Source organism: Mugil cephalus, chromosome 6 (genome assembly GCF_022458985.1).
Source record: "Mugil cephalus isolate CIBA_MC_2020 chromosome 6, CIBA_Mcephalus_1.1, whole genome shotgun sequence".
In the NCBI taxonomy this organism is placed as follows: domain Eukaryota; kingdom Metazoa; phylum Chordata; class Actinopteri; order Mugiliformes; family Mugilidae; genus Mugil; species Mugil cephalus.
The window spans coordinates 16,329,291-16,356,297 of NC_061775.1; the positions used below are offsets into that span (position 1 = coordinate 16,329,291).

At 41.6% G+C, this 27,007-nt stretch overlaps 3 protein-coding genes across 3 annotated transcripts; 2 read left to right on the plus strand and 1 right to left on the minus strand.

The window, feature by feature from the left end:
• Window positions 1–9,973, plus strand: LOC125008835. Its single transcript, XM_047586165.1, has 5 exons — window positions 1–190; window positions 2,930–3,214; window positions 4,319–4,885; window positions 5,521–5,734; window positions 8,763–9,973. Exons 2-5 carry the CDS (start codon window positions 2,941–2,943, stop codon window positions 9,016–9,018), a joined length of 1,311 nt encoding a protein of 436 aa, XP_047442121.1. The 5' UTR covers window positions 1–190; window positions 2,930–2,940; the 3' UTR covers window positions 9,019–9,973.
• A 2,332-nt stretch (window positions 9,974–12,305) lies between these two features.
• ndufs7 (NADH:ubiquinone oxidoreductase core subunit S7) lies at window positions 12,306–17,400 on the plus strand. The gene is made up of 8 exons (XM_047588294.1): window positions 12,306–12,379; window positions 13,197–13,233; window positions 13,595–13,666; window positions 13,747–13,867; window positions 14,503–14,682; window positions 15,015–15,061; window positions 15,820–15,908; window positions 16,939–17,400. The coding sequence occupies exons 1-8, from the start codon at window positions 12,364–12,366 to the stop codon at window positions 17,034–17,036; spliced, it is 660 nt and encodes a 219-aa protein (XP_047444250.1). The 5' UTR covers window positions 12,306–12,363; the 3' UTR covers window positions 17,037–17,400.
• Window positions 17,401–22,020: 4,620 nt separating this feature from the next.
• On the minus strand, window positions 22,021–25,726 carry gamt (guanidinoacetate N-methyltransferase). Its single transcript, XM_047588364.1, has 6 exons — window positions 25,475–25,726; window positions 23,862–24,007; window positions 23,694–23,757; window positions 23,331–23,398; window positions 23,008–23,118; window positions 22,021–22,272 (listed from the first exon to the last, which is right to left on the minus strand). Exons 1-6 carry the CDS (start codon window positions 25,650–25,652, stop codon window positions 22,132–22,134), a joined length of 708 nt encoding a protein of 235 aa, XP_047444320.1. The 5' UTR covers window positions 25,653–25,726; the 3' UTR covers window positions 22,021–22,131.
• Between the last annotated feature and the right edge of the window lie 1,281 nt (window positions 25,727–27,007).

The following is a 27,007-nucleotide window of genomic DNA, read 5'->3' on the forward strand; positions in this document are numbered from 1 at the left end:
GTGGGCGGAGGAAAAGCCTAGTATTTTGTCCGTCCTGAAATTTGATTCAGAAGTTCAGGATCCTGAAAGACAAAAAGCAAACGGAGGGGGAGGGAAGAAATGCAGTAGACGGACAGAGGGATATTTCTTTAAAAAAAATCTGCGACAAGAGTAAACGCACCAAAATACTCATCTGCAACCTCCGACTAAAGTAAGTTCATTTATACCTGATTTTTTTATTTTCTTATTCAACAAAACTATTAAGGAGCCAAATGAAGTTACAGCCGAGAATAATTGCTAACGCTTTTAATTGCTGCTGAGTGGACACCGAAGCCAGATTTCTGAATGACTCGTGTGTCCTTTACGCGCAGCTTCACGCGGACTCGACGCGCGTTTCTGCTTCGTCTGACGTCTTTATCAATAAATGTGGAATCTCCTGCAGCCCCTGCAGCAAACCAGACACCACCAGGCGTTACTTGCCCCGTGGAGGAGGAATTGTGTACACTTTTTTTTTTGTTTGAGAGAGTTGCTCGGCAGCGGGGGGGAGTTATTTTTCAGAGTGGCCCCCTACGCGCCTTTCTACATCCATGCCAGCTCCGATAACCACCGAGATTTATTCGGCCTCCCCCCCTCTCCGCTCCACGGCTAAACCTCCTCATAATTGCGCTCTATACATGGTAAAGTCCTCGTTTGTTTGGAGGAAGATCGCCGCCGCAGAGATTTGCGTGCCGACTGCGCGCCACAGTTGGATGTGCGCCAAAAATTAAAAAAAAAAGTCCAGAGGAAAATGGTTCAGATTAAATTCGCAGATATTAATGAAGCGTCGGAAACGACCCAGCGAAGTGGCTGGTGTTTGGTTTAAATTCAAAGAAGCTTTTGTCGGTGATGATGATGATGATAATCAAAGAATTAAAAGTATTCAGACCATTTACTGAAGGAAAGGGAACGGTGGGTAATAAGCATCTGTGTTGTGTGGTAAATATAAACAGTTGTAATTGATTGAATGATTAAAAGTGATCATAAATATCAAAAAACTATACTTAAGTATAGTTTAGGAGTAAACGTAGCTGGTCTTTTCCAGGGTGTGAACCCTTATCAAGTCATCATCTTAATTTAAAGTGATCCTGAGTGTGTTTTTCTTCCTCATAGACATCATGATGTTAATTCTTACAGACGTTAACTTTCACTTTGTCTGCTCTGCTGCTGAATGGTTTCTCTGTCTGTCTGCTTTCCTGATCAACACTAGAGGTTTCTGCTCCTCAGGCCTAATGGTCTATATGTTGACCTCTTTAGGCTCCTGAGTTATCATTAAAAGAAAACTCACCTCTTATTATCCAGGACTGCGGCATAAAGTTTGCAATTACTTGGCACGAACAGTTAAGTTTAGGAATGACTGTGTTATAAACGTATCATGTGATGTTGTACAAATATAATAATTGGCTAAAAGGTGCATTATTTCCCTCTAGTGTAGCAGAGAGGTAGAATAAAGCAGAATAAAAGGGAATAATCCACCTTAAAATGGTACTTCAGTAAATGTAGATGCACTTATCAAGTCATTATCCTGTTCTAAACCGTGATCATTTTTTATGACTTTGTCTAGTTTGTCTCTGTTGTTCTTCTTCTCTGTCTTACAAACACTACAGGTTTTTACTTCTTTAGGTTCTTTAGACTCTAAGCAGTAAACAGTGAGTCTGCTCAGATCCATGCAGGCCGTGGTACATGTAGAGCAAAGCTAAAACAAGAACAACAGCACTCGTTTGAGGTTTCTTGAAGATGTGTCACCACCACTCATCCAAGAACTGGAGAAACCACAAGCGGTGAAACATCTTCCAGAAACCTCACATGAGTCCAGCTACCGTCCTTTCAGCTTGGTTTTAGGACTTCTTTAGCTTAAAAGCTTTAGCTTTTGACCTATTAAGGTCTCAAAACGAGCCTTAAAAGAGGAATTACCTGAGTTTTCTTCAAAGCCTGAGATTAGTGGCCATGATCCATAAGAGTTTGGGAACTAATAGTCGTTAGTGGCCAAGATATAAGAAATGCTACTATCCTACTATCCTTCAGGTGTGTTCAAATCATTTTCATATTTTTGTAGCTATGCAAAACATATGCATAGCTATTTGCATATTTGTTTAATAAAAAATAATTATAATTAACACATAAAAAGCTTTAAATAATTCTGATTAAACACTTCTCACCTATGTTCAACGTCTAGAACAAAAGTACCTGAACTCATCTGAGGAAGATGTTTCACCACTTGTGGCTTTTCCAGTTCTTACTAAGCTTCTGAGCTGTGTGTTGTTATTTTCTTCATATTCAATAGATCTAAACTAAAAGTGGGGGAAAAAAGGACCACAGCAGGCTCCACAAACAAAACACGTGGTCCTGAAAGCCACTTGAACGTGTCTTTAAAACGTAGAAGTTGTTCACATGTGCAGCGTCTGTCTGATACAGGATCGTAGAAGAGGTGTGTTCATACTCTACAGTATCTGAGGATAAGACTCTTTCACTGGTGACAACACAAAACTGCCGAGGTTGTGTTAGCTGAACGCTGACATCCTGTCAGAGGTGATTACTGTATAAAGTCATAACATTTATTTCCTTTATATAAAAAAAAAGCTCATTTCCTTTGAAAACAGTGAAATCAGTTTGACGTCAGCTGACATGAAATCCCAGAGCTGTTTTGTTTTTACTTTCCCACTTTGAAAGTTCACGTCCAACTTTCATAACAGAAGTTACAAAGTGTTTAAGGGTTTAAAAAAAAAAAAAAAAAAAAGAGGGGAAAAGATTATAATTTTATAGTCGAATCACGAGGGCCGCTCAGTTGTTCCATGATTCTTTTGGTTTCTCCGACTCTTGGACGATGGAGGGTGCTTTCGCTCTCGCACCTCTCTCTCCGCTCCTGGTTTTCTGTTTCAGACTGACGTTTTCTTTCTCCTCTCCTCTTCCTCAGGCCGTGCGACTATGAGCACCTCGGGGCTTCAGGCCACTAACCGGCAGAACGTGAAGGAGCTCGACAGCATGAAGGAGTCCATCAGCGACATCATCAACCAGCTCCAGGACATCGACCCTGCCAGGCTGTCCTTCTCCCCCTTCCTGGACCTGGACACTCAGATCTCCTTGGCTCCGGTGTCAGACAGCCCCGAGTCCTCGGTGGAGGAGCTGCGCTCGTCCTCCCACTCCGTCTCCGGCTCCCAGCGCTCGTTGGAACCGCCACCAGCCACCGACCAGCCAAGGAGTGAGTTATTGCCGCTGCTTTTCACTGCCTGTTGGAGCTCTAGGATTTGAGGGGAGGCCAGAGCAGATTAGCATAGAGTCTGAGTCCAGACCAGATCCTGAAGGGAGCTGAGACAGAGACAGGGCTGATTAAAGCAGCAACTAATGAGCTGTCATCTCACCAGCTTTTACAGTAGTTCTCCGTGGTTTATAAGACTGAGCAGGATGATATCAGCACGGATCCCATGAAAGTATGAGTATGAGAGTGTTTTATACTCTACTAGAAAAGGAATGAAACATATTTAACACAAATAGGTTAAGTCATCTTATGTTCCCATTAGCCAAAGAACCCGTAGATGTTTTATGATGAATTTAGAGCTTCACTTTTTACCACAGTGCTCTTCTTGATGCCTTCTGGGGGAGATAGCTGTGTTGTAGGATTTTATTTTTGAGAGGAGATCTAGTTCACTGCAAAAAAAAAAAAGGAAAAGAAAGGAATTTCAAGAATTAAGAATTCTTGAAATTCATTCAAACATCCATTAATTAAGAATTAATGGATGTTTATTAAGATGCTGTGCCATCAGAGACGGTCAGAGATGTCAAGAGATGTCAAGATTTTGATTCAAAGCCTTTTTCTAAATGTGGATTTAATTTCTTTTGACCTTTCTCTGCACTTCTCATCATCATCTCGACCTGAAAGAAGGTTCATAATTTGTTTTATTTAATGAAAATCGAAGATTTAAAAACAGAATAAACCTGGTGGTGTGTTATCTTAGTATTATTGTCAGAAAAATCCCACATAAAGACTAAAATCATCAGTGAGTCTCTTCATAATGAAGACTCTATATAAATTGGGACTATTTTATTCCATGGATGAACTTCCCTTATGTGGTGGATCATATTATAAAGGATTAAACTATATCAAGCTTTTACTGTAAAGGCAGCACTTGTATCAGATGATAGAAACAATACCTCCAAACTAATCTTGTAAGGAGCCTAAAGAGACTATGACCTCTGCTTTATACTCTGGACTTGAGAAAAGTGAATGATTGATGAAGTCTGTGGCCGGTTGCTCTCAGAGCTTGGTTTTGGATTCTACATTAAAGTGTGCTCTTTCTCTGAACAGGCTCTGCTCCTTGCCACCAGCAGCCCGGCGTCCATCTCCCAGAAGCTCCGCGAGCAGATCAGAGGGAGGAAGGGGAGCTGGATCAAACTATTTCCAGCCCCGTCGTCACAGCGCGCAATTTGGACGCCGCCACGGAAAACCGCATCGGCCCTCCAACCCCGGCCTCTCAGGGAGACATTCCCAACGGCACAGACACGCCGAGATGGAGCCCAGAATCCACCAATCTGGAGTGTACTGTGGACGAGGGTCGGCCCCTGATTGGGCCGCCCCCGGAGAGCGTGGAGCTGGCCGTGTGGAGTCCAGGGGTCCGGGGAGGGACATGTGCGGCCGCGGGGGAGGCCTCGGACCGGGGACTGTGCTGCTGCCGCTGCTGCCAGTGTAAATGCTGCCAGAGCGGCCGGGTTCCCGCTTTCCTCTCGGTCCTGGCGTCCCTCCTGTGCGCGGCCGGGATCCTGTACGCACTCTATTTCTACGTCCCCATTAAACCCCCCGACTGCCCCGACGTGACCAGCCGCATCGTCTTCACCCTCTGCTGCTGTGTGGTGGCGGCCGTCCCCATCCTGCTCGGTACGCCTCAAACACCTGCACACTGACATTCAAATAATAAAAAATAAAAAAAAATAATAAAAAACAACCATGTGAGTGTCTCGAATGAAAGATAAAGATTAAGAGAGGATCTGGTGTGTCTGGCTGCCTCGTCTAGGAATGTTTCAGTGTCTCCTGTCCCCTTTAATTTCATGCGCTTTCAACCTCAATGCAGCAGACGTCTCCCGGGGCCTCTGGAGAGAGAAGCATAATTTCCCTCTCCTTCACATAGGTTTAAATGGAAACTACAATAAGAGGTTGGCTGCGTGTCTCCTCTCCCAGGCTGTGGCCTAATTGTTTCAGAACGTTCTACTCCTCTCCCCGACCTGGGCGGCGTGAGCGAGAGGGCAGGTGGCAAAAACATCCAAACTCGAATCCAGTTCAGAACATTTTCCTCTCCCCTATTTGTCAAGCTCGTGACAGAGAGGAGTATTTGCATGCGGGCCATTCTGCTGGCGGTTGCTCTATTCAAATGAAAGAGTGGTTAAAAAAAAAAAAAAAAAAAAAAAACAAAGTGTGCTGTCAGACGAGCTTGCGCAAAGATGAGAGTTGTTTGTGGAAAGATGGCCCGTAGTCAGGATGCTCACTGAGTTATGGCTCTTTTTTATCCCTCGCAGCGATGCTCATGGGTGCAGCATGCCAGTTCTGCACCGGCTCCTTCAGTCTGCAGGAGACTTTTCCCAGAAGGCGGGCGGTGCAGCAGCTGTTTGTCACGGCGTCCTTGGAGCAGCTACTCCTCTACGTCCTCAACCTCGTCGTCATGGCCGCCCTAATGCCTCAGGAGCATCTGAAGCTGGTGCCCATACTGGTTGCCATGTTCATCTTTGGGAGGTGAGGCTGTGACTAAATCATAAAACCACCTTAGTGCTGAAGAGACTTAGTTTAATAACCTGAAACCAGATTCATCGCACTATAAAAAAAAAAAAAAACAGTAGAGTAACAGTACAGCGAGGAGGGAAAACTAAAGATGACTTGGGGTGATGAAGGGAAAGGTAGGACCATATACACTGATCAGCCATAACATTATGACCACAAGGTCTGTGTGCCCCCAAAAGAGTTGCGACTCAACAGACCCTTCTGAGGGCGTCCTTTCATGTCCGGCAACACGATGCTCTTAGTTGGGTCTTCGGGTCCTGTGGATTGATCCCATAGTTACTGGATCAGTTTGGGATCTAGTTCATTTGGAGGCTGGGGCAACACCTTGGTCTGTTGCTGGGGATGGCTGCTGGCATCAAGGAGTGTCATTGATATGGGGTAGAGGGTTCCTGGTCTGGTCTGATCTAGGTGGGTGGTACAGGTCTAAGTAACATCCACACGAATGCCAGGTCCAAAAGTTTCCCAGCAGAACATTGTATTGTCACAAGATGATCAACGTTATTGACTTCTCCTGTAAGTGGTCATAATATAGTGGCTGAGAAACACAGAGAAAGAGTTTTACAAAGTAAAAACCTACAGAAACCAAACAGGATCACAACAGAGGTACCAAACATATAAGATCAGGTAATGTGGATCTCCTTTAAAAAAAAAAAGCTCAGCTTCATAACACGTTTTAATTATTACTGTACAGTTATTCAGTTGAAGAGACTGATCTGTAATAGAAATGAAGAAAACCTCCATTAACCACAGCTTACGATCAGGGGATCATTAATGTTTGTATCAGATTTCATGGCAGTCTACACTAAACTCGTAAGGATTCATCCTCTGAGAAGTGTTTGTAAAAACCGGATGGATCGTGACCCCAATCAGTAAACTTCCTCTTGGCTGCATCATGAATATCTGGACAAAACGTCCCGCTCACGCTTCTGTCCCCACTCCGCTAACATGACTAAAAGCAGCTGTCGTTAACAATATCGTAAAAAAAAAAAAAAAAAAAAAAAACCCTAATGAGTTAATAAGATCAGACCAAGTTAAGGCTAATTTAATAAGCTGCCCTTCAAGAACTGAAACACGAATCACAATGACCCACTGTAAAGGAAACAGAAACGGATACAGAGAAAACACATTAAAGAGTTAAATTTTACTGCTGTTGTGTAGCAGCTAGAGACTGGGCGCAGATGTTACATGACCTGAATGCTAACACGCAAACAATGACCACGAGGACACGCGGACGTCTACCATGTTCACCGTATTATGCAAGCTTGTTAGCATGCTAACACGCTAATTAGCGCTAAACACAGGGTCCTTAAAATGATTAGTGCTCAACCGGATGATTTTTCGTTCCAGATTCGATGGAAACCCAACAATTGTAAAATATTTCATATGTCATGTGTTGGGACTAAAGCAATAGTTATCCCTCGTATTGTCTTCCTGTCGCTGTCATCCATGCAGCTTTTCGTCCTACACCGTGAAAACGGACCAATTTCTCTCAATTAGCCAATTTCCTCTCAACTAATTAGTATATATTGTAAACATTTTTGCGCAGTAGATTACATTTATATCCTTACTATCCACACTACGATTGTCAGCTTGAACGTTTTTTTATTCATTATTTCAGTCTAAAGCAGTGAACCAGTGCAAATCAAGCTACGCAGCTAAAGGAGCAGCAGCCCTTTTAGTCCCAATTCCACTAGTCCACAGCTCTACATAAAAAAATGCACAAAAGCAAAAATAACTATCTGTCAGGAAAAAGTGTGCCAAAACATTTGGTTGAATCTTTGCTAAAGCGGGTGAACCCAGTTCTCGGTGCATCATGAAAATCATTTCACAACTCTCAGTGGTTATTTTGGACCCAAGCAGTGAACTGGACCAGCGCTGCCATCGGCAGAGCCACGCCGCTAACACGGCTAAAAACGAACACAACCACTGTCATTAGCAAAGCCAGAGAGAAGTTCTGGCAGCGTGTCGTAAAGCAGCGGAAAACTCAAAGGCTGTGACTCGAAGTAAAGCTGAACCCGGATCCACTGAACTCACTTTGTCAGCTCAAACTTCTGCTGAACAATGTAGTTTATTTAAAAAAACAACGTCTTTGCAATTAGAGGAGATGTAGAAATGGCTTTTATGGATGGAGTTGTGCTTCATTCAAAGTTTTCTGACGTTTTCTTACACTTTTATCATGTTAATGATATTGTAGCCGTCATATGGTGAAAACATGTTCTAAATGCCTGTTTTTATTTTAGATTTAAGTAGCAGCTTTACGATGTTAAAACCAAAAATAACACATTATCATTCATCATCTTTGTTCCGAGTTGTTTTTATTTCCTGAAAATCTTCTTTTAGCTCTGTTTTTGGTCCCCACCCTCAACTCCTGAGGGAAACTTCTGGAGCTTAAGCAGCAAAAAGCTCCACCATTTTCACTGTATTACTGCCATTTGGTGCTAGATGGCTGATATAGAGCTGCGTTTGAGGCCATATACAATACGAAACATTTAAAAGAACATTTAAAGAATTAAAATTGTGGGCCATCATAGCAAAACTTTTAGCTGTGAGATGCCGTGAAGCCTGTGTCTTTGTGGATTTGTCCCCGTGAGCGACCGCTCTCACAGAAATTATGATCCGTCGCCCGTATGAAAACACTGCTTGTGGCCGCGTTAATTGCACAGCATTGAAAAGTTTATATTTTGCATGGATCACAGTAGAGAAACCTTAAACTGAAATAAGCATGATCTCAGTTTTTAAAGATGCAATAATTGCAGCTCCTGTCTACGTGTGATAAATTAACACTGGTTAAGGTCTGAAAAACTAACCTGGGATTTATTTAGTGAGACGGTATTTCCTGAATATAGGCGTGATTTATTGAGGCGGGGACACCCTAAGTGCTAATTTTGCTTTCTGAAACACCCATCAGAGAGGCTTTGAGTGTTTATCACCGAGGTTTGAACTCAATCTTGTTTCCTGTTTGGTGTTTCTTCTTCCTCCACAGGCTTGTTTACTGGATTTGCCTGAACACGTGCAGCTCCTGGCGAGGCTTCGGCTCCGGCCTGACCGTCTTCCCGCTCCTCGCCATGGTGGCTCTCAATCTCTTCCTCATGTACATCCATAATCTCAAGGAGCCGCTTTTTGGCTCCCAGGACGGCGTCTATAATCAGGTCACCCCCTCTTCCTGGTCAGGGGAGACATCACAGAGCCCGAGTGGCAAACCAGACATCCTACCCACAGACATCCTGGACGCTCAGTGAGGAGGCGAGCTGCGCTTTCTTCTCGGGGAGGAGGAGGAGATCTTTCCAAAAATAGACCATTCCTGTGGTCTGCAATTCAGCTACACACGCTGCCACTATAACCTCCAACTCTGTGACGGCTTAACTTGTGTTTTTGCTCCTCCTATGCGCAGCCTTTTTTATGTGGATTCATGCTTATTATCTGAAATGCAAGAGCTCAGCCTGCTAGCGGCCGAGGACGCCTTTGAACAATGCTGTAGTCATAAAACATTTGTCCTTTTAAGCTATTCCAGTGCCTGTATTTAATGCCTTGAACTCTCAGTACTTAAAAGCTCTACTATATATATATATATATGTGTATGTATATATATATATATATAAAGCTGATTTTGGTTCGATCCCTAAGAAAACCACGACCAAAGCAGCTACAGTTTTCAAACTTTTATTATTATTATTATTATTGTTGTTGTTGTCCAAAAGGTTTGTACATGATGAAGGCAGAATAAAAGCCGTTTGTAAAAACTTCTTTCCACCGCTGGTTTTCCGTTAAGCAGTCGCGGCTATTCCTGGAGAGACGGCAGTACGTGTCTTCGGTGCTGGGACTGTCATTATGTGATAACGTGCTCCCCGTGTTGCTCTCCTCCACCCCGGCTGGCGTCCTCGCCGCTGCTGCTGAACTCGCTCGGTTTTTGTGGCACCCAAACGAGGCCAGACCCACAAAAAAAAAAAAAAAAACAAAGCGAGAAAAGATGCACTTTAGTTTCTTTCAACCACTGAAGTGATCAGCAGAAGTTTAATGAGATATCCAGATTACTGTAATTAAAAGTGACTCATCGACTAAAGGTATTTATCATGAATTATGAGTCTTTTAAACACATTTGCATTTGTCTGCTTGATGTGCAGTTTGTTGTTTGGAAGAGGATCCAACTGCAAGTACGTGTATTTTTCCCAATAATAAAATCCAGATGTAACCAGACTCATATTCTGATAAGAAGTGTCTATGCCAGGACAAGACAGTTATTTAAAGGCCCCCGCTTAAATAGTGTTGGTGCATTCATTCAGTTTTATATTTATCCATCTATGTTCCTCCAATCTGGGCCTTTAAATATATATATTTATTTGTGTGTGTGTTATTGCAATGAAACCAACGTTTTAGGTGCTGTCAGATCAGATTTAAGTTGAATCAACAACTCATCAGGTCTCATGTTGCCAACAAAAAGGTAACAATGCAGAAAACACATGAGGTAGAACATGGGTCAGATGAAATGCGCTCAACGGGAACAAAGTTTAAGATCACCTCTGCATTGTAGGAACTGGGATGGAGCGCATGTTCCAAAAACAATAAAATGCAACCACATCTGCAATATTATTTTTAAGAGAGATGGTTCATAAATCACACTCAGGTGAGAATCTTGAGTTTTGATTTCTTTTTGTTTTGGCAACACACGTCTGAAAGCAGCTCGACCAGTAGAACCAGGCTGCTCCTCGCATTTGGGTCACACGAGTCGTAGCCTTTAGGTGAAATGAAGGAGACAGTTCTGTTGATGGAAGTAACTCGTGAGAAATCACACTGCATATGTAGGAAAGATTTCTGGCAGATTCAATCGAATATTCAGGAAAAGAAGAATATCATTACAACTGCACAGCAGCATAACTCTTTGCTTAATGTAATGTGTTATATGCAATCCAAATTAAAAATCAGTTCAGTCAGATCGGCTTTTGTGCTGAATAGGTTGAAATAGGTTATAAATTAAGCCAAATTAACTACACAAACATTAGCATATTGTAATTCACATGGTCTAAGTTGATACTAGACTTCTACACCTCATCTTGACTGTATTCACACTTCTGCAAATCAGGCTTCAAGAAAAAGTCTATTTAAATGGTTAAATTGTGAAAATGGCAAATGAACAAGACTTTTACTTTTTGGTTATTGTTTACATTTTCCATACAGGAGTTTCAGTCAGTCCTTCTAATCTCTTCCAATAAAGGGAGCGTCCTGCCTATATGTTAACTATTACAGTCTGTTTTTTTTTTATTAATAATCTGAAATTATAAAACCACCAGTCAGATATTTAGACACACCATCTCATTCAATGTTTTTCTTTATTTTTACTACTTTCTACATTGTAGATACACACTGAAGATATCAAATATATGGAGCAAGATATGGAATTATGTGTATTACAGAGATCAGATTCCTCAAAGTAACCATTTTACTTTGTTGACAGCGCTGCAAACCCCAGTGAGCGTCATGACGTTATCACCTGAAATGATTTTCACTTCACAGATGTGCCTTGTCAGGGTTCATTTGTGGGATTTGTTTCCTTCTTATTGTGGTTGGGACAACAAGTTGTGTTGTGACAGCTGAGAGCCCTTTTTGACAACTGTTATAATTCATATTATGGCAAGAATAATATCAGTTAAGTCAAGAGACATGACAGCCCATCATCGCTTTAAGGACTGTCTGTCTGGAAAATTGCAAAATCTCTGAATGTGTCCCCAAGTCACCAGCCTCAGAAATCACAAGCTAACGGCATCTCAGGTTAGAGTCCAGATAAATGCCACACAGAGTTCTAGTAGCAGACACATCTCTACATCATCTGTCCAAAGGAATCAGACTTTATTGTCAAATAGCTGCTAAGAAACCACTACAAAGGAAAAACAACAAGAAGAAAAGATTTGTTTGGGCCAAGAAATACAATGAATGGACATTAGACCCTGAATCCAAATTTAAGATCTTTGGTTCCAGCTGCTGTGTCTTTGTGCGACGCAGAAAAGGTGAATGAATGGTCTCTACATGTTTAGTTCCCACCGTGAAGCATGGAAGAGGAGGTGTGATGGCGTGGGGGTGCTTTATGGTGACACTGTTGGGGATTTATTAAAAACTGAAGACACACTGAAACAGCTTGGCTACCACAGCATCCCGCAGCAACATACCATGCCATCCGGTTTGTGACTAGTTGAACTATTGTTTATTTTTCAACAGAACAATGAAAACACACCTCCAGGCTGTATAAGGGCTACATGACCAAGAAGGAGAGTGATGGAGCATCTCTGGGAACTTCTTCAAGACTGCTGGAAAACCATTTAAGGTGATTATTTCATGAATCTTGCTGACACTACAGACTGCCAAGAATGTGCAAAGCACTAATCAAAGCAACGTGTGGCTATTATGAAGAATATAAAATATAAAAATGTGTTTTAAGTTATTTCACACACACACAAAATTATCAGTTTAATTATTAATTCGTTTCGTAATACTTTACGGTTTACGTAAACATTCGTGCGTTACAGCAGCGCCCTCAACAGCTCGAGCTTGTGCGTGCACCGGAAGCACTTTGACGTATTCACATAATCCTAAAGATGGCGGCGTTGGTTGGTAAGTGATGTTTTGACTATAATGACACGCTTTTTACACGAACATTTCTGTGTTTACAGGTGTACGGCGTCCATACTATCTAAAAATAAGCAAAGTAAAATGCGCTACTCAGGGCGTTGACTGTGTCGAGAATCGGATTTGTAACTTTTAGTGAAGCCGCAGCCTGACCTTGCTCTGTCTGCGTTAGCATAGCGGCTAGCTGTTAGCTAACAGTGGCTGCTGCGATGTTGGGAGCAAACAGCACCTGTACGTTAACTATCATACGCAACTGCAGATGTTTATTTTTACACTAAAGCATGAGCCTATGTTGTGGGCAGTTATAATCTGCATTGTTGGCGGACTAACAATGCGGCCGTTTTCCCAGTTACATGTCATCATCAGCTGTGCACTGATTACTCAACCAAACCCCCGTTAGAAACTGTTAAAGTTTAAGGTTACCACCTCATTTTACACAACACTCTCGCGATAAGCACAAATTAAAGACGTTTTAGAAATCATTAATGGTTACACTACGGTTCGGCATTCATTAAACACCTTAGAAAAAGTAATACATACCTTTGATTATGTGTAGAAAAGTCTGTCACAGTCTAAATTGTAAATACAATCTGAGAGGTGATATTTGAATTTTTGGGATTATTGCTTTCAGTGTATTTACATTTTCAAAAGAAGTGAATATTTATATTACACACATAAAATACAGTATTTACAGGTTGCATAAATAAAACAGTAGTCAGTATGAATTGATTTGTGTCTGTTATGGTTTACTGTATATCTGTTGTTGTAGGTTTCATAAGTTTGTAATGCTCTTATTTTGCAGCGCCTCGCCTGAGCCTGATTGGCTCTTTTTCAACAAGGTAAGAACCGTCTAATCCTGTTCCTCATTTTGAAAAGCATGTTAATCCGACCTCGTCCTGCTGACCTTATAGCTGCTACAGTATCATTCACTTCACAGAAGTTTCTTTTCAAACTCATTAATACATGCCTCATTCAGCAATCTTAAAACATACAGACCTATTTTTTATTTTGTGCAAATTTCTTTAAGAGTTCTCATTCATGCTGCTCTGTTGTATTAAAGACGATAACTACATGCAGACGATAACTAAATCTGTTCATCTGTCCACACACAATATCAATAACACAATATCATAACAATATACATTTTTACATCATGGTTGTTCAATTTCCTCATTGTTGGCATCTCTCTCTGCCCAACAGACCCATTTCAATTTTTGCAATTCAACAGAAGAGTCTGCACAGCAGTGCTAAGAATGACTCTACCAGCACAAGGTGAGAACATCTCTATTGGAAAAGACAAAAAAGTAAACCAGTTGCACATGATAAAGCTCCCATCGCTCCTCGTTTTGCAGCGCGGTGCCAGTCAGAGAGAAGAGCACGGCGGTGGCAACAGCCAAACCAGCAGCTGTCGCCAGCAGCAAGGGGGAGTATGTTGTTGCCAAGCTGGACGACCTGGTTAACTGGGCACGCAGGGTGAGCAGATGAGAAGCTGTTGGCTGCGGTAACATCCAGCTTGTGTGGATTAGTGTCATGATCACCGTTTGATATCACACTGAAGCTAAAATAGAAATCCTGTGTCCACGTGTGACGTGACTCCGTTGTAACCTGTGGGGCGGTTGATCTGAAATGGATATCTGCGTGTTTCAGACTTAAATCGTAGCTCCAGGAGAAGATACTGTGTATGTAGCGCCCAGCGGCACGACTCTGATTTCTTATCTTTCTCATCTACTGTCTCTGATTGTTCTAATACACGTTTGACAGCAACTATTTTTATAATTTCTTGCAACTTTGAGATGCAATAAACACCAGAGTTGTTGCCTCAGTGTTGGGTCATTAGTCGCATACACACGTGGAAACAATAAACTTCTCAAAGATCACGTCAACATAGCAAACACAGGTTCTTCAGTGGGCTCTGACAATACTGACTGTGGTAACAATGCCTTCTGTGTCACACTGCGCACTCCCTGCTGGTCTGTCACTATTTGAACAAGCTGTTCATGCATTAATAAATAAGAGTTTGTTTTGGACGCCGTCTTCACCGCGTCTCTGTGTTTGTGGTGATCTGATCGGTGTTTCGTTGACTCATCTCTGCCGGTCGTCTTCCTCAGAGCTCTCTGTGGCCTATGACCTTCGGCCTGGCCTGCTGCGCCGTGGAGATGATGCACATGGCTGCTCCGCGTTACGACATGGACCGCTTCGGCGTCGTGTTCAGAGCGAGTCCCCGACAGGCCGACGTCATGATCGTGGCAGGGACGCTGACCAATAAGATGGCTCCAGCTCTGCGGAAGGTGAGACGAGGGACGTTATGGGTGTAACCTGTAGAGGTAGCTGCTGCTGCTATGATTACGTGTAGGATGCTTCAGCTCGGCTACCTCTCTCTTAAGTTTGATTCAAATGGAGGAACAATGTGTTTCTGTTCACAGCTTGTAGACACTGTCAGTGTTGTCTGCAGGATGTGAGCGCTGAGAACAGTATAGCCGTGTAAATGCCGCCTGGATTATGACCAGTCTGTCGCTGGATTGGTAGACTGGCATGAAGCTTTCCTTCCAGCTGAATCCACAGATTAGTTGTTAGTCAGACATTATATAACCGCGACTGAAGGGCTTCTTCCATCCAACAGGTTTATGACCAGATGCCCGAACCCAGATACGTCATTTCCATGGGAAGGTGAGTTAACTCTTCCAGAAATTTGTTCTTTTTTCCCTCGTCTAATTCCAGTCAATATACACTCACTTTCCACGTGATGCTGTCACGTCAATATCGACCATAATCTCTGAGGAATGTTTCCAGCATCTTGTTGAAAGTATGTCATCAAGAATTAAGGCAGTTCTAAAGGCAAACGGGGGTCCAACATTTTACTATCAAGGTGTACCTAATAAAGTGTCCGATGAGTGTAGTGAAGCTATTGTTTCCATAACGGTGAAGCATATTTACTTAAAGTACTGATATGATATGTAGGACAAACATAAAGGAGAGGCATCACTCTGTTGAAACTACAGAAACGCGTTGTAGAGAAGTGGTGCCTCTTCTCATGCAGACGACCTTTGGCTCACACAACCCAGGAATTCACATCAGCGTCACTAGGCTGTAAGGACGGGGGAGGCACAGATTACACATGTGACTAAAAACGGCTGCAGTTTCAATGCAGACAGGCTGCATTAATTAAAGATGAGAAACTGCTTTGTCAACGTTTTGTGTACAGTAATTGCAGTTGAGTCATTTTCAGTCACGTTCTGGCAAAATACAGCCAGGCTAATGAGAACAGAGACACTAGTTGTCAAGAGAGCGAAGCAAATATTGGACTCATTTAATAATTTAAAACCTGCTGGAATCGCCTGTGATGCTAACATTTAGCATCATCTTCATGACTGTCATCGTGTTGATCCGTTAACCTAACTACTTAACTCATTCTTTTCCTCTTCCAGCTGTGCTAACGGAGGAGGCTACTACCACTACTCCTACGCTGTCGTCAGAGGCTGCGATCGGATCGTGCCCGTGGACATCTACGTTCCAGGTAGGCTTTCCTGAACTCCCTACGTACATAAACTGTAATACACGCACAAACTTTCAGCTCCATTTGACGTCTTTTTGCTGGTTTCACCAAAGTAAGAATAAAGTAGCTACTTTTTCATGTCTCCATCTTCAACTTCGACAAAAGTTTTTATTTGTATTTTCTTTTTGTTTCGTCCTCCCAATAAAATCCTCATAACGGATTCTTCAAAGAGGCAGAAGTTGAATGCTTAAAAATAAGAAATTGAGCCAGAATTCGTAACAAACTTAAATTACAGCTCTAAGCAACAGTTACAGTCGATCTTTGTGTGAAGTCTTATCGTCCCAACGACTGACTTCACTAATGCTCCTGTGGCTGAATGAAGACGTACTCCTGTGAAGAGATTTAAAGAGCAGCAGATTGTTTTTCAGCCTCATGCGTTGGTGTGTCTGTATCGTCCAGACTCGTTCCAGTTATCAGTTTAATTGCGGTTATATTTTATGTTCGTAGCTACAAGTGTGATTTCTATTATAAAGTAGGTTTATTAATAGATCAACATGTTTAATTAATAATAATAATAATAATAATAATTATAATAATAATAATGCATTTTATGTATAAGCGCCTTTCAAAACCTCAAGATCACTTAACGATAAAAAATAAAATGAAGGTGAAATACAAAATAATAGCAAAAATTCAAATAAAAGTTACTGGATGCATAAATAAAATGCTGTGTGTCTTGTAAATGGTCCGTCCCAGATAATTGCATCTTCTTGATTCTCGTCATCTGCTTAAAGAGGGTCATATTTAAAGAACACAGGCGTGTTAATCGCCCTGTTAAAAGAAATCCAAGACACCTTTGTCCGTCCTTGTATAATTACAGGTAGAGTCTGTTGAATTTGATAATGGTGTCGCACTCGGGATGACTGCAAACATGGCAGCATTATTCCTGTATTACAAATAACCGTGAGAGCAAACAGGCGTCTGTTTTTGTACCTTTAGAGAATGTGTGTGTTTCTGGTAAACATAATAATTGATCTGTGTTTGTCCTCAGGTTGTCCTCCCACTGCAGAGGCTCTGCTCTACGGGACTTTACAGCTGCAGAAGAAAATCAAGCGTGAGAAGAAGATAAGCATCTGGTACAGAAAGTGAATGTGTAATATGTATTTGTGTGTGTCGGGTGTGTAAATGTTTGATTTCTGGATCCATCTGGAGCCCTGCTCCTCTTCCTCCCCCTCCTCCCCCCTCCTCCCTCCTCCTCTCCTCCATGTAGAGCTGCAGGAACGAACTTCAGTAAAAGTAACTAATGTGATTTACACACAGCTGCTTACTTTAAACCAAAAGCCGCAGTTTGGTTCAGGTTTTCTTTAGATATCGGAGAAGAACTTGTATATTAAACCAATCTATATTCCAGTAGCCATATGCAATATACGTCTCTTTATTTAAAATGGCGCTGTCGCAGACATTCAGTTCCTTCAATGTTACTTTCAATAAACTGGGCTTACATGAAAATCTATCACCGTGACATGTGTGGTGTCATTTTTTTTATTTTTTATTTTTTTGTCGAGTCGAGCCTGAACCACCAGGTGGCTCCTGTGATCGCGGGCTCTGACCTTCAGCGCTCTGAGTGGACTCTCAGCGGAGCTTTAAAGGGAATCGAGTTTGCATCGAGTGCTGCGCGTCTCGGTTTGAGGGGCGTTTCAAACCGTAAAGGCCACGCGTTCAAGGTGAAAACATGGTTTGTAGAAAATAGCCTGGCGGAGCTTTTGAAAATATTCAGAGCGGAGTGGCTCCGGTAATTATGTATGCAGAGTTTATTTTATGCATCTGGAGTGTGAATCAGCTGAATCACAGCATCAGTCATCTGCAGCTGAAGAGAGAGACAGAGACGCTTTATCCCTCCTAATATAAATTGCTCTGGGTGGCTGTCTGCATCCACACATGGCTCGGCGCAGGAAATGATTAAGTTGCCCACCTACACCTGAAGGACAAAGGACACCACTCTGGAGACATGCATTTTAGAAAGAGAAGACAAATGGTTTGAAAGAATAGTAAAGGAAGCCATTTATGTCGAATCCTTATAAATCCTCCCTCTGAACAGAAGCGGTGGACTGAGACATAATCTACCACGAATCTGCAGCACAGTCTTAACATCCGTCCCCAAGAAGTTTCAACGCCCGCAGATGTTCCCATTTAAACCCCAGCTCCCGAACCAGTTGTCTCGTATGGAAGAAGCTACATGGATGAAACGTCTTCGAGAAACTCTTGATGCCTTACTTTAGTGTTTTTTAATAAACCACGACATAGACGGCGGAGAACCTTCAGACCCGCTGTGGAAGGTTCAAAATGGCACGTTAACCATTACCATAGATACGTTAAAGGATATTTTATGTGTAACGTTTTCACAAATTCAACTAAATAGTCCAGACAGACACACTGCTGTGGGATTACGCATTAGGAGACGGCAGGTCTGAGGGGAATCTGTGGATCTAACTGCAGATACTTGACGAATTTGAAAAGGTCAACATCTTGTGCTGTTTTTGTTGAGTTGTTCCCGTAACGATTTTGCGTGTGTGTGTCTGCGTCAGGATGGTGTGTGTCTGCGTCAGGATGGCGTGTGTCTGCATCAGGATGGCGGGTGGCTGCCGCCATCAAGGAGTGTCATCGCTCTGAGCTGGGTGCATCCGGTCTGGTCTAGGTGGATGTGTAGTTTCCCAGCAGAACACTGAATTATCACCAGATGTTCAAATTCTATTCACAACGTTGTTCCTATGTGTCACAATCTGAAGTCAGACTGAACATAAACATAACATAAACATAAACAGTTTGAAATTGAAATAGTTTGACGTGGAGTTCCTCTGCAAATGACCAGGGGGGCGATACTTCTCCTGTACCCTCTGTGCGGCCTGGTTTGGTTTCCCCGCTCTGTCTAATAAAAAGAGGTTGGCAAAGCTCATCAAAACTGCAAGTAATGTAATATGTGATGTGATAGGAGGTGCAGCGAGCCCAGCTCCAGGGTGTTTATTTTAAGCAGTTAAGGAACAAGGCTGAACTTATTATTGACAAGTCCTAACCGTCCACTTTATAAGGAGTTTGACCTCCTCCCCTCTGGCCGGGGCCGGTGCAGGATGCCAAAAACGAGGACGTGGTCTGTGCCAGGGTCCCTTTCATCGGCGTCGCCATAGAAAGGTCTGGGCCAGGCTCGTCTGCGCTCCCTGTGCGACCCCTTTCATGCTCTGCACTTATTCGTGCTTATTTTGTACGTTGTTTTTACCTCTCGTTTCTCAGCTCCGTGCACTTTATGCATTGTTTGCATGTCTACCTTGCACTTTAATGTATCAAGTTGTATTAATAGTAGTTTTTTTTTTAGTAGAATTGTGGTTATTGCGTTTTGTTGATGTCATCCGACGTTGTCCTTGTCCACTGTGTCTCTGCTGCCCGCTGAAAACATGAATTTCCTTCGGGATATCAATAAATCTAAACCCTGAGCCCGAGTCAGTGAGTTAGTGCCACTTTGAAGAGGTATTTAAATCTACCCTTCTAAAGGCACTGACTAAATATTGATAACGCCATTGGACGAGTAAACACTCCTCTCTTCAGAACTGACATTTTCAGAGAGGAAAGACTCGTTTTAAAGGGACAGCCAGCTCAGGGAAGTCAAGACCTCCTGCAGAATATTATGATAAGCGTTGGTAAAAATGTGCACCTTCCAGCCGTCAGACACACACCCAGGGAAATTAAGATAATTGTTTCCTGACTTATTGGTTGGAAATACACAGCAGCATGAATGTAAGTGATTAATACTTGTCAAGAAGCTGCACACGAATCAAATATCTGCAGCGAAGGAGGGAATCGCCTCTAGCTTAGTTGTTGCAGATCACCAGAAAACACACACCTCAGATATGATGTGCATCAATCATTAACCTCATATCTATTCAGGTCAGTGTATTAAGTAGAAGAGCTACAGGATTAATTAGATGCATAGATAAAAGATGGCGGTTTCTCAGTTTTGTTCATTAAAAGATGTTAAGTTGATTATTTGAGCTGTAAAATGTTTTGTTAATGAGTAAATCCTCATATTTCAGAGGCTGAAACCAGAGGTTGTTTGGACTCTCTCCTCTAAATTTTTTGTTAATTGTTTCAGTCCTGATGGCCACGTCTCCAGACACCCTCTTGAGTGTCAGGTCTGTTTTCCGCCTCCTCACGTTCCTGTCTGAGAGACGTCCCAAATTAAGGGTCCTGATTCAGGCCCGAGGTCTACCAGCTGCTGTGGTTTCCCACCTGACCGCCGCCTGCCGTTGCATCATCCATCCACGTGATGATTAATGTGTCCTCGCCAGGTGGTACCTTATTCCCACGTGTTCAGATAACATGCGCCGTTATCTGCAGCCATAAATTAAAACATGTCGAGCGCACTCCGTGTCCGTCTGAGCTGACTGACGTTTCAGGTGAAGGTCTTTCAGTTTGCAGCGATGTGTAGATTGAACACATGTGGGTAACACATGTTGTCGGGCACATACACCGGTTTGTGTTAAAATAAGTCAAATGAATTGTGTTAGTTAAGCTGCTCGGTTTTCATCCTTTTATTACAGCTGTACTTTATTTCATAGACAAATATTCAAATTTTACTAAATTACTATATAATGTTATTTATGAATGGTCGATATAATTTGGCTTTTCACATTTTCACAAAAAAAAATGAAAAAAAAAACTCTTTAATGTCAAAGTTAGAACAGATTTCTGACATTAGGTCAATTAACTAAAAATATATAAAACAAGTTTTAAATATTAAACCTCATTAGAAATCTTAATCCTGCCCTAGGGGTCACGGGGGTCGCTGGAGCCGTTCCCAGCTGGCATCGGGCGGGAGGCGGGGTACAACCTGGACAAGTCGCCAGCCTATCGCAGGGCTAACACTGACGCATACAACCATTCACACGCACCCTCATTAGAAGTGACTGGTCCAATTTAGTTCAATCTAGTCCAGCCAGTTGATGTCAGTAGTCTCACAATTGGTGCAATAGAGATCAGCTTGAGTTTAGTTAACGTGTCTCAGGTGGAAGTAGCATGAGGACACATGTGTCTGGAGGACACTGTACATTAAAACATGGGAATTTTGTTATAGATCAATATACCCAACAGGTATATTTAAAATTAATCGTTCATTAATAATTGACCCCCATTCATGTAAAAATGCCCAAAAACTGTTATAAACATGACAATAATTATAATTTATTTGGGTCGTTTTGAGGTTTACAGTCAGATATTGTGATGTGGCATCTTGGATTTGGAAATTCGTACGAATCAAATAATAATGTGAGAAAATAATCAGCATGTTATTGTTATATGTTATCAGCAGTAAAATGCTGCAACGCTTTCACTGAAGGACTTTTTAAATGTGTTTTATTGTGTTTTCTGAAGTAAAAAAATCTGAATATTTCCTCTACTACTGGCTGTGAAAACCAAATCTTTCTACACAACTAATACAAGTCTGCAGACTTTAATAATGAACATATTTGAGAGTTTGCATGTTCTCTCTGGGGCAGTCTACAAAATGTATAGGTGTGCATGTTAACCTTGTGACAGACTGACCCCCCCTGTTGTTCATTCACAGCTGAGATATGCTCCAGCTCCCTGTAACCATCGCGGGTGGACAAGCTGGTATAGATACTGTATGCATGGATGGATTGTGAGCCACAATATTTGAGTGTTTTGTCCTGCTTTTTTTTTTTTGGTATTCACTTATTTTTCCATAGTGGGTTTTGTTTTTTGCTTTTACTATACTTTGTAAAAACCCATTACGAAGCATGTCTGTGCACATGCTGTGATATATTCACTGCTTGGTCTAAAATTGGGCTAAGCTTGGCAGGAAAGACGGTGGGTGATAAAAGACTTGGAACAGGTGAGCCTCAGCGGGGTGAAAATGCATTTTTGGTGGTTTCATGTGGCTTCAGCTGCTGTTGTCTCAATTTATTTGTTAAAAAAAATTATATATATCAGGGGCTATGCAGCAGCTACATGGCCGTACTGACCACTAAAACTGAAGCTCCCTACTGTAGTATAGAGGAACAAATTGCATTTGCAAACAATTGTGAAATGTATAATAAATACAAATACAATACAAGGAAATAAATAGTGATTTGGGATGGTGTTGGGTTTATTGAAACGTGGCACAATGATGAGGGTCAATGAGAAACGGCACTTCTGAGTAAAAAAAAAAAAAATGCTACAGCGATATCTTCGGACTTCAGTCTTTTACAATGGTGGGAGTGATCATCTTCTTGAAGGAGTAGTATTTGCATTCGCTGGGCGGTGCAATGTCCATGGTGGTGGTGCTAATCTTCTCCTTCTTGAAGCCGGCTTGGAGCAGATGAGGCACCTGGGACTCCTGTAAACCATTAACGCGGAGAGAGGGAGTCAGTGTGAGGCGGCTCTCGCGGCTTTTATCTGCATCTACAGCGAGACCCTGTTTATCATTAAACCTGGAGTGATAGTAACTGAGACGTGCTGCGCTGCGTGGATTAATATCACCTTGGACAGTTACACTAACATCAACGTCACAGGATGAACAATGAAACTTTGGAATAACACAGTTTTGGAAGAGTTCAGACACACTGCACTTTATTTATCAAATAAAAATCCTAAACTGGTATATTTTAGTGCATCTGCATTACAGCCTTGACATCGCAATGTGTGTTTTTATGCTTTTTCTTTTACCTCACTCAGTGGCAGCAGTGTCAATGACAACAGTCGTGTCACAAGTCTACTGAATTTAAAGTATTTAAAATGCAAAAGTGTTACAAAAAACATCTGCATGTACTTTAAAAACAGCTGAATTTGGAGCTGCTGTGCAGTATGATCGATAAGAAGGAGCAACACAGAGCTGTAAAACACTGCAATAAAGTGTAATTGTTAATGTTGGAGCTCGGTAAGAATAATTTACCACTCTCTTTGGAAGGTTAGAGACAGTATCGAGCTAAAAATCTCAGTTTGATTTAGCTCTTTCACACCTTGAATCGTTTCCTGTTAGCATTAAGGAGTGAAACATATCGACTTCTCGTATGGAGCTGACACACTGAACATTTCTGAGGTGTCCTCGGGTTGAATCGTGAAGCTGACCAACCTCAAACATTTTCTCGATGTTGTCGTATTTGCTCTTGAGCAGCTCGCCCCAGGACGTCAGGTTGCAGTAGGTGAGGACGCCGCCGGGTTTCAGCAGCCTGTGAGCGTGACCCTGCAGAAAAATAAAAATAAAAATGAATATCAAACACGCCAAGAAACCATCAGACCTTCAGCTCCGGATATCTGAGGATATATTCTCTGTTCGCTCCAAACAACAGTCATTGACTGTGATCGGCATCTTTTCCAAACAGTTCCACGTGTTCGGTTCAATCTTCTTCTGCTTTACTGTGTGTAACTTGGTGTGAGTGTATTTTAACTACCAACCTTGATGAAGTCAAACTGGTGAGTGTGCCATGTCTCCTCAGACAGAGGGTATGTGTCATACAGGATACCTGAGCGAGGAGGGACACCAAGTTAGCAGACATCAGGTCAATCAACCACATATCCACACATGATTTTATTTTATTTTTTTTTTTTTGTTTTTGGCTACTTTTGCAGTACAAATGCATTTATATTTGTGAATTAAACACAATCATGATTTAATGGCCTAATCAGGGGTGAAATAAGAAATGTTATGCTAACAGATTCCTTTGATTTACATTGTAATAAATTCAAGAATCTGAAAGAAAAACAGCTGAACAGGCTGAATATCTCCATGTATGACCAAAGTTTGGTTTTATTTCTCACCATCAAAGTGGTTGTCTGGCAGAGTGGGAACAACATTCTCCCAAAGGCCCTTCAGGGGGACGACCTACAGCAACGTAAACACTCATCAGTGGAGTAAACTTTACCAGCGTTAACGCTCCAAACGCAGAAAACACCAGCAGATGAAAGCAACCAGACTGATTTACTGACCTTATGAGGCTGAGACTTGGCCCAGTTCTCCAGTCGTGCAAAGACGCCGTCGTTGCACTCGATGATCCAGTGCTCCTCGATGGGGAAAGACTCCACTTTGGTGGCGGCGATGGCCATGCCGAAACCAATCTCCAGAACCCGACCGCCTGCCAGACGAATCACAACCGAACAGAAAACGTTAAAGTTTAACAGGGTTTAATACGGGAACAAATCTCTCTGAATGTGCATGTTTTCGTTTCCAGTTCTGCATTAACACCTGCACTGAAACAGGTAGTTTGAGGCTCATTAACCCAATGGCATTAATATTTGTCAGTATTCAACACATGGATGTCCTATTTAATGTGAGATATATTTGTATGGTTAGACCAACGCTTTAACTCTCGTGTCACTCTGGAGGGAAGACCAGTTGGTTGTAACATGTGGTTGGACAGAAAGGTCAAAGGGTTTCCTTTCCTTCAGAGCAGCGTATAAATAGATGAGGAGTAAAGTCCATTAAGTTAGTGCACAACCCCATTCATAATGATTTATTTGGTTTCTAAACAGATGTTAGAGATTATCCATGAATATCTTGTTAATTTATGTGTAATGTCGGAGTTCGGCAAATTTTTGATATTTTACGCGGGAATGAAAAGTATGTCAACATCTGGTTCGTTTAAAGTAACTTTAACGGAAAATAACTAAAAGAACTAAATGACGGCGTGAGTATGTGGCATGAGTCCTGGATAACATCAGTAATATGGAAATATAACAACGTGCACATTATTTAAAACATGCTTTTGAAGTAGACTATTAACTAAACCGTGCATTTCAGTTGTGCAGATTGTTTCAGCGCACATGCTTGCTTCCTCTGTTTGGTCCACGACAGAGGTGCAGATCAGTTTATTCTGACATAAAGCTAAAACCAGAGTGATTGTTTCCGCCTGCAGATTTCTTGGCCGGTTCTCAGGAGTGAAGCAACAGCTGCAGTAGTACTCACCAGCACATCGAACACTATGCTGCTTTAACTCTCACACGTGTCCAAAAGATCATTTAACACAAATGAAGGGGAAAGCTCACATGTGTATAACTTAGACATGTGTAAAAATTACCCAGTGCATATTCATAAATTTTCATAATTTGTAAGAGTAGCTTAGTTGCAGATAAAAGAAACACTCTTAAGAACCACATGAAAAAGAAATGCCACATAGGCTACAAAGAATAATGTGCTAACTTGTGTTTACTTGATAAAGTAAACTTTTTGTTAGCCTAATTACTCAGGCAACTATGATATTATGCTGAGGATTTACTATTTATACGTTGAGTTAGAGATTTAATTTATACGTGAAGAACTACATTAAAAAGCCTCTTCCTTTATTTTATGATACTCAGTGGCACTGATTTGTTGTCATACTTGTAAATAAAAATAAATAAATAAAGTAAAAAAAAAAAACATGTGGGCCTCGGGCTAGATAAAGTATCTAATCTAATCTAATGCAATCTAAAGTGTCTCCTAAAGAAAACAACTATTTTGGGTTAGACTTGACAGACTGATGCATCCATTACCGGACAAATCACAGTCAACAACTACGGTGTCCGCTAATGGACACTTCCGGTCACTAAACTTCTGCCGTTACCTTTAGAGGCTGCAACGGTCGCCAGGGAGTGCATGTAGGGGGTCTCCCAGCGCTCCATCACGGGCTTGCCCATGATCTCCAGGTGTGTGTCGGCTTCATTGTAGCCGGCGCTGGCGTCGTGCCAGGAGGCCTTGCAGTCCTCTCCCTTTGAGAAAATGGGCTGAGCCGCGGTGCTCATTTTGTGTTATTGTTATTGTTTCGTTTGAGGTGGTCGAGGTTGTGGCGTCTCCACACAGAAGAGGGTGAAAGGCAGGAGGCGGCGGTTTATATCGGCTCCAGGAACGCTGACACCGCAGCAACAGTTTGACTCCAAGGTCCAAGATCCTCAGAAAACAAGATGAGTCACTCCCCTTGTTGGTAAATAACGTCACTGTTAAGTTTCCTCTCACCTAATATAAAAAATCTTTAATGTTAAATAATTACGCTCAGTCGCCAGTTCATTGGGTACACTAATGAAAACCAATACACTGCTTCTATTACAATATATTATGCAAAATGCACAGTAGAATATATGACCACACACACTAGTGAAAACAAATACATTCTCACTAATTGTATTACTATTGCACTGCAACTACTGGATGTTTACTACTATAACTACTTCTACTACTACCACTACTACTACTACTAATATTTTATGACAAAATGCACAATAGAATATATGACCAGGACATACTGTACCTGCATTACACACTGTACACACTCATTTGGCGGTTCATTAGGTACACTAGTAAAAATAAGAGTCCTGCACCAAATCTTAGCTTCATGACTGATTATCCTCAGTTTATGTTGAAACGGTGTAAGAGAGGCTGTATTTCACCATTATCTTCATTGTTCAGGATTTAGTTAGTGGTCCTGTTAAATTATATTGAATTAAAGTTTGTGTCCTTTAGCCTGGGCCACTGACTAAAATGGGCTTTTCAGAATAAAAGAAATGTGTTTATACAACATATAATTCAATATTGAGCTAAAGGACAGGTAACTTATTGTTATAAATCATTATTATTATTACATTTAAACAGTGCATAATATGTATTTTTAGTAATTTAATTAAAGTAACCTTTATTTGGGAATATACACCACATTATGTCAATATGATAATTAAGCATTGTCCACAGTATGAAATGATCATGCAGAGCCTAATTACATATCCATAAGTCACCACCATTTAGCGTTTCCTGCTTACTGGGTACTTTGCTTGGTGCCAGTAAAAAACAGCAGAGTGAGTGCTCGTTTTATTTTTTTCTCTTTGGGTGTTGGCATGAACAGCTGAGGTCAACCATTGCACAGATCTTGTTCACACAAGTTGTTCATTAGCTCCTGTTGCATAACATCACAACCCAGCAGTCTGATCAAAATCTTACACCACTGCTGCTCTAAATATGTTACTGCAGACTGTATACTACGAGTGGGATCTTAATTGTAGTTCAAATTATCTCGTAAACTGAAGTCACCACTGTTTTTTTTTCTGCAACTTCTACTACTTTACTACTAATTATTACCACAAACACTGCACATCTGTATAAGTTTATT

What these genes read in the sequence shown, in the direction of transcription:
- LOC125008835 (XM_047586165.1), top strand. Translation starts at nt 2,941, where the DNA reads ATGAGCACCTCGGGGCTTCAGGCCACTAACCGGCAGAACGTGAAGGAG. An exon ending in GGCCGTCCCCATCCTGCTCG is followed by an intron (nt 4,886 to 5,520) that starts GTACGCCTCAAA and finishes TATCCCTCGCAG; the next exon opens with CGATGCTCATGGGTGCAGCA. An exon ending in GCCATGTTCATCTTTGGGAG is followed by an intron (nt 5,735 to 8,762) that starts GTGAGGCTGTGA and finishes CTTCCTCCACAG; the next exon opens with GCTTGTTTACTGGATTTGCC.
- ndufs7 (XM_047588294.1), top strand. An exon ending in AATGACTCTACCAGCACAAG is followed by an intron (nt 13,667 to 13,746) that starts GTGAGAACATCT and finishes CTCGTTTTGCAG; the next exon opens with CGCGGTGCCAGTCAGAGAGA. An exon ending in TGGTTAACTGGGCACGCAGG is followed by an intron (nt 13,868 to 14,502) that starts GTGAGCAGATGA and finishes CGTCTTCCTCAG; the next exon opens with AGCTCTCTGTGGCCTATGAC.
- gamt (XM_047588364.1), bottom strand. Translation starts at nt 25,652, where the DNA reads ATGAGCACCGCGGCTCAGCCCATTTTCTCAAAGGGAGAGGACTGCAAG. An exon ending in GACCGTTGCAGCCTCTAAAG is followed by an intron (nt 24,008 to 25,474) that starts GTAACGGCAGAA and finishes TTCGTCTGGCAG; the next exon opens with GCGGTCGGGTTCTGGAGATT. An exon ending in GCCAGACAACCACTTTGATG is followed by an intron (nt 23,399 to 23,693) that starts GTGAGAAATAAA and finishes CTCCTCGCTCAG; the next exon opens with GTATCCTGTATGACACATAC.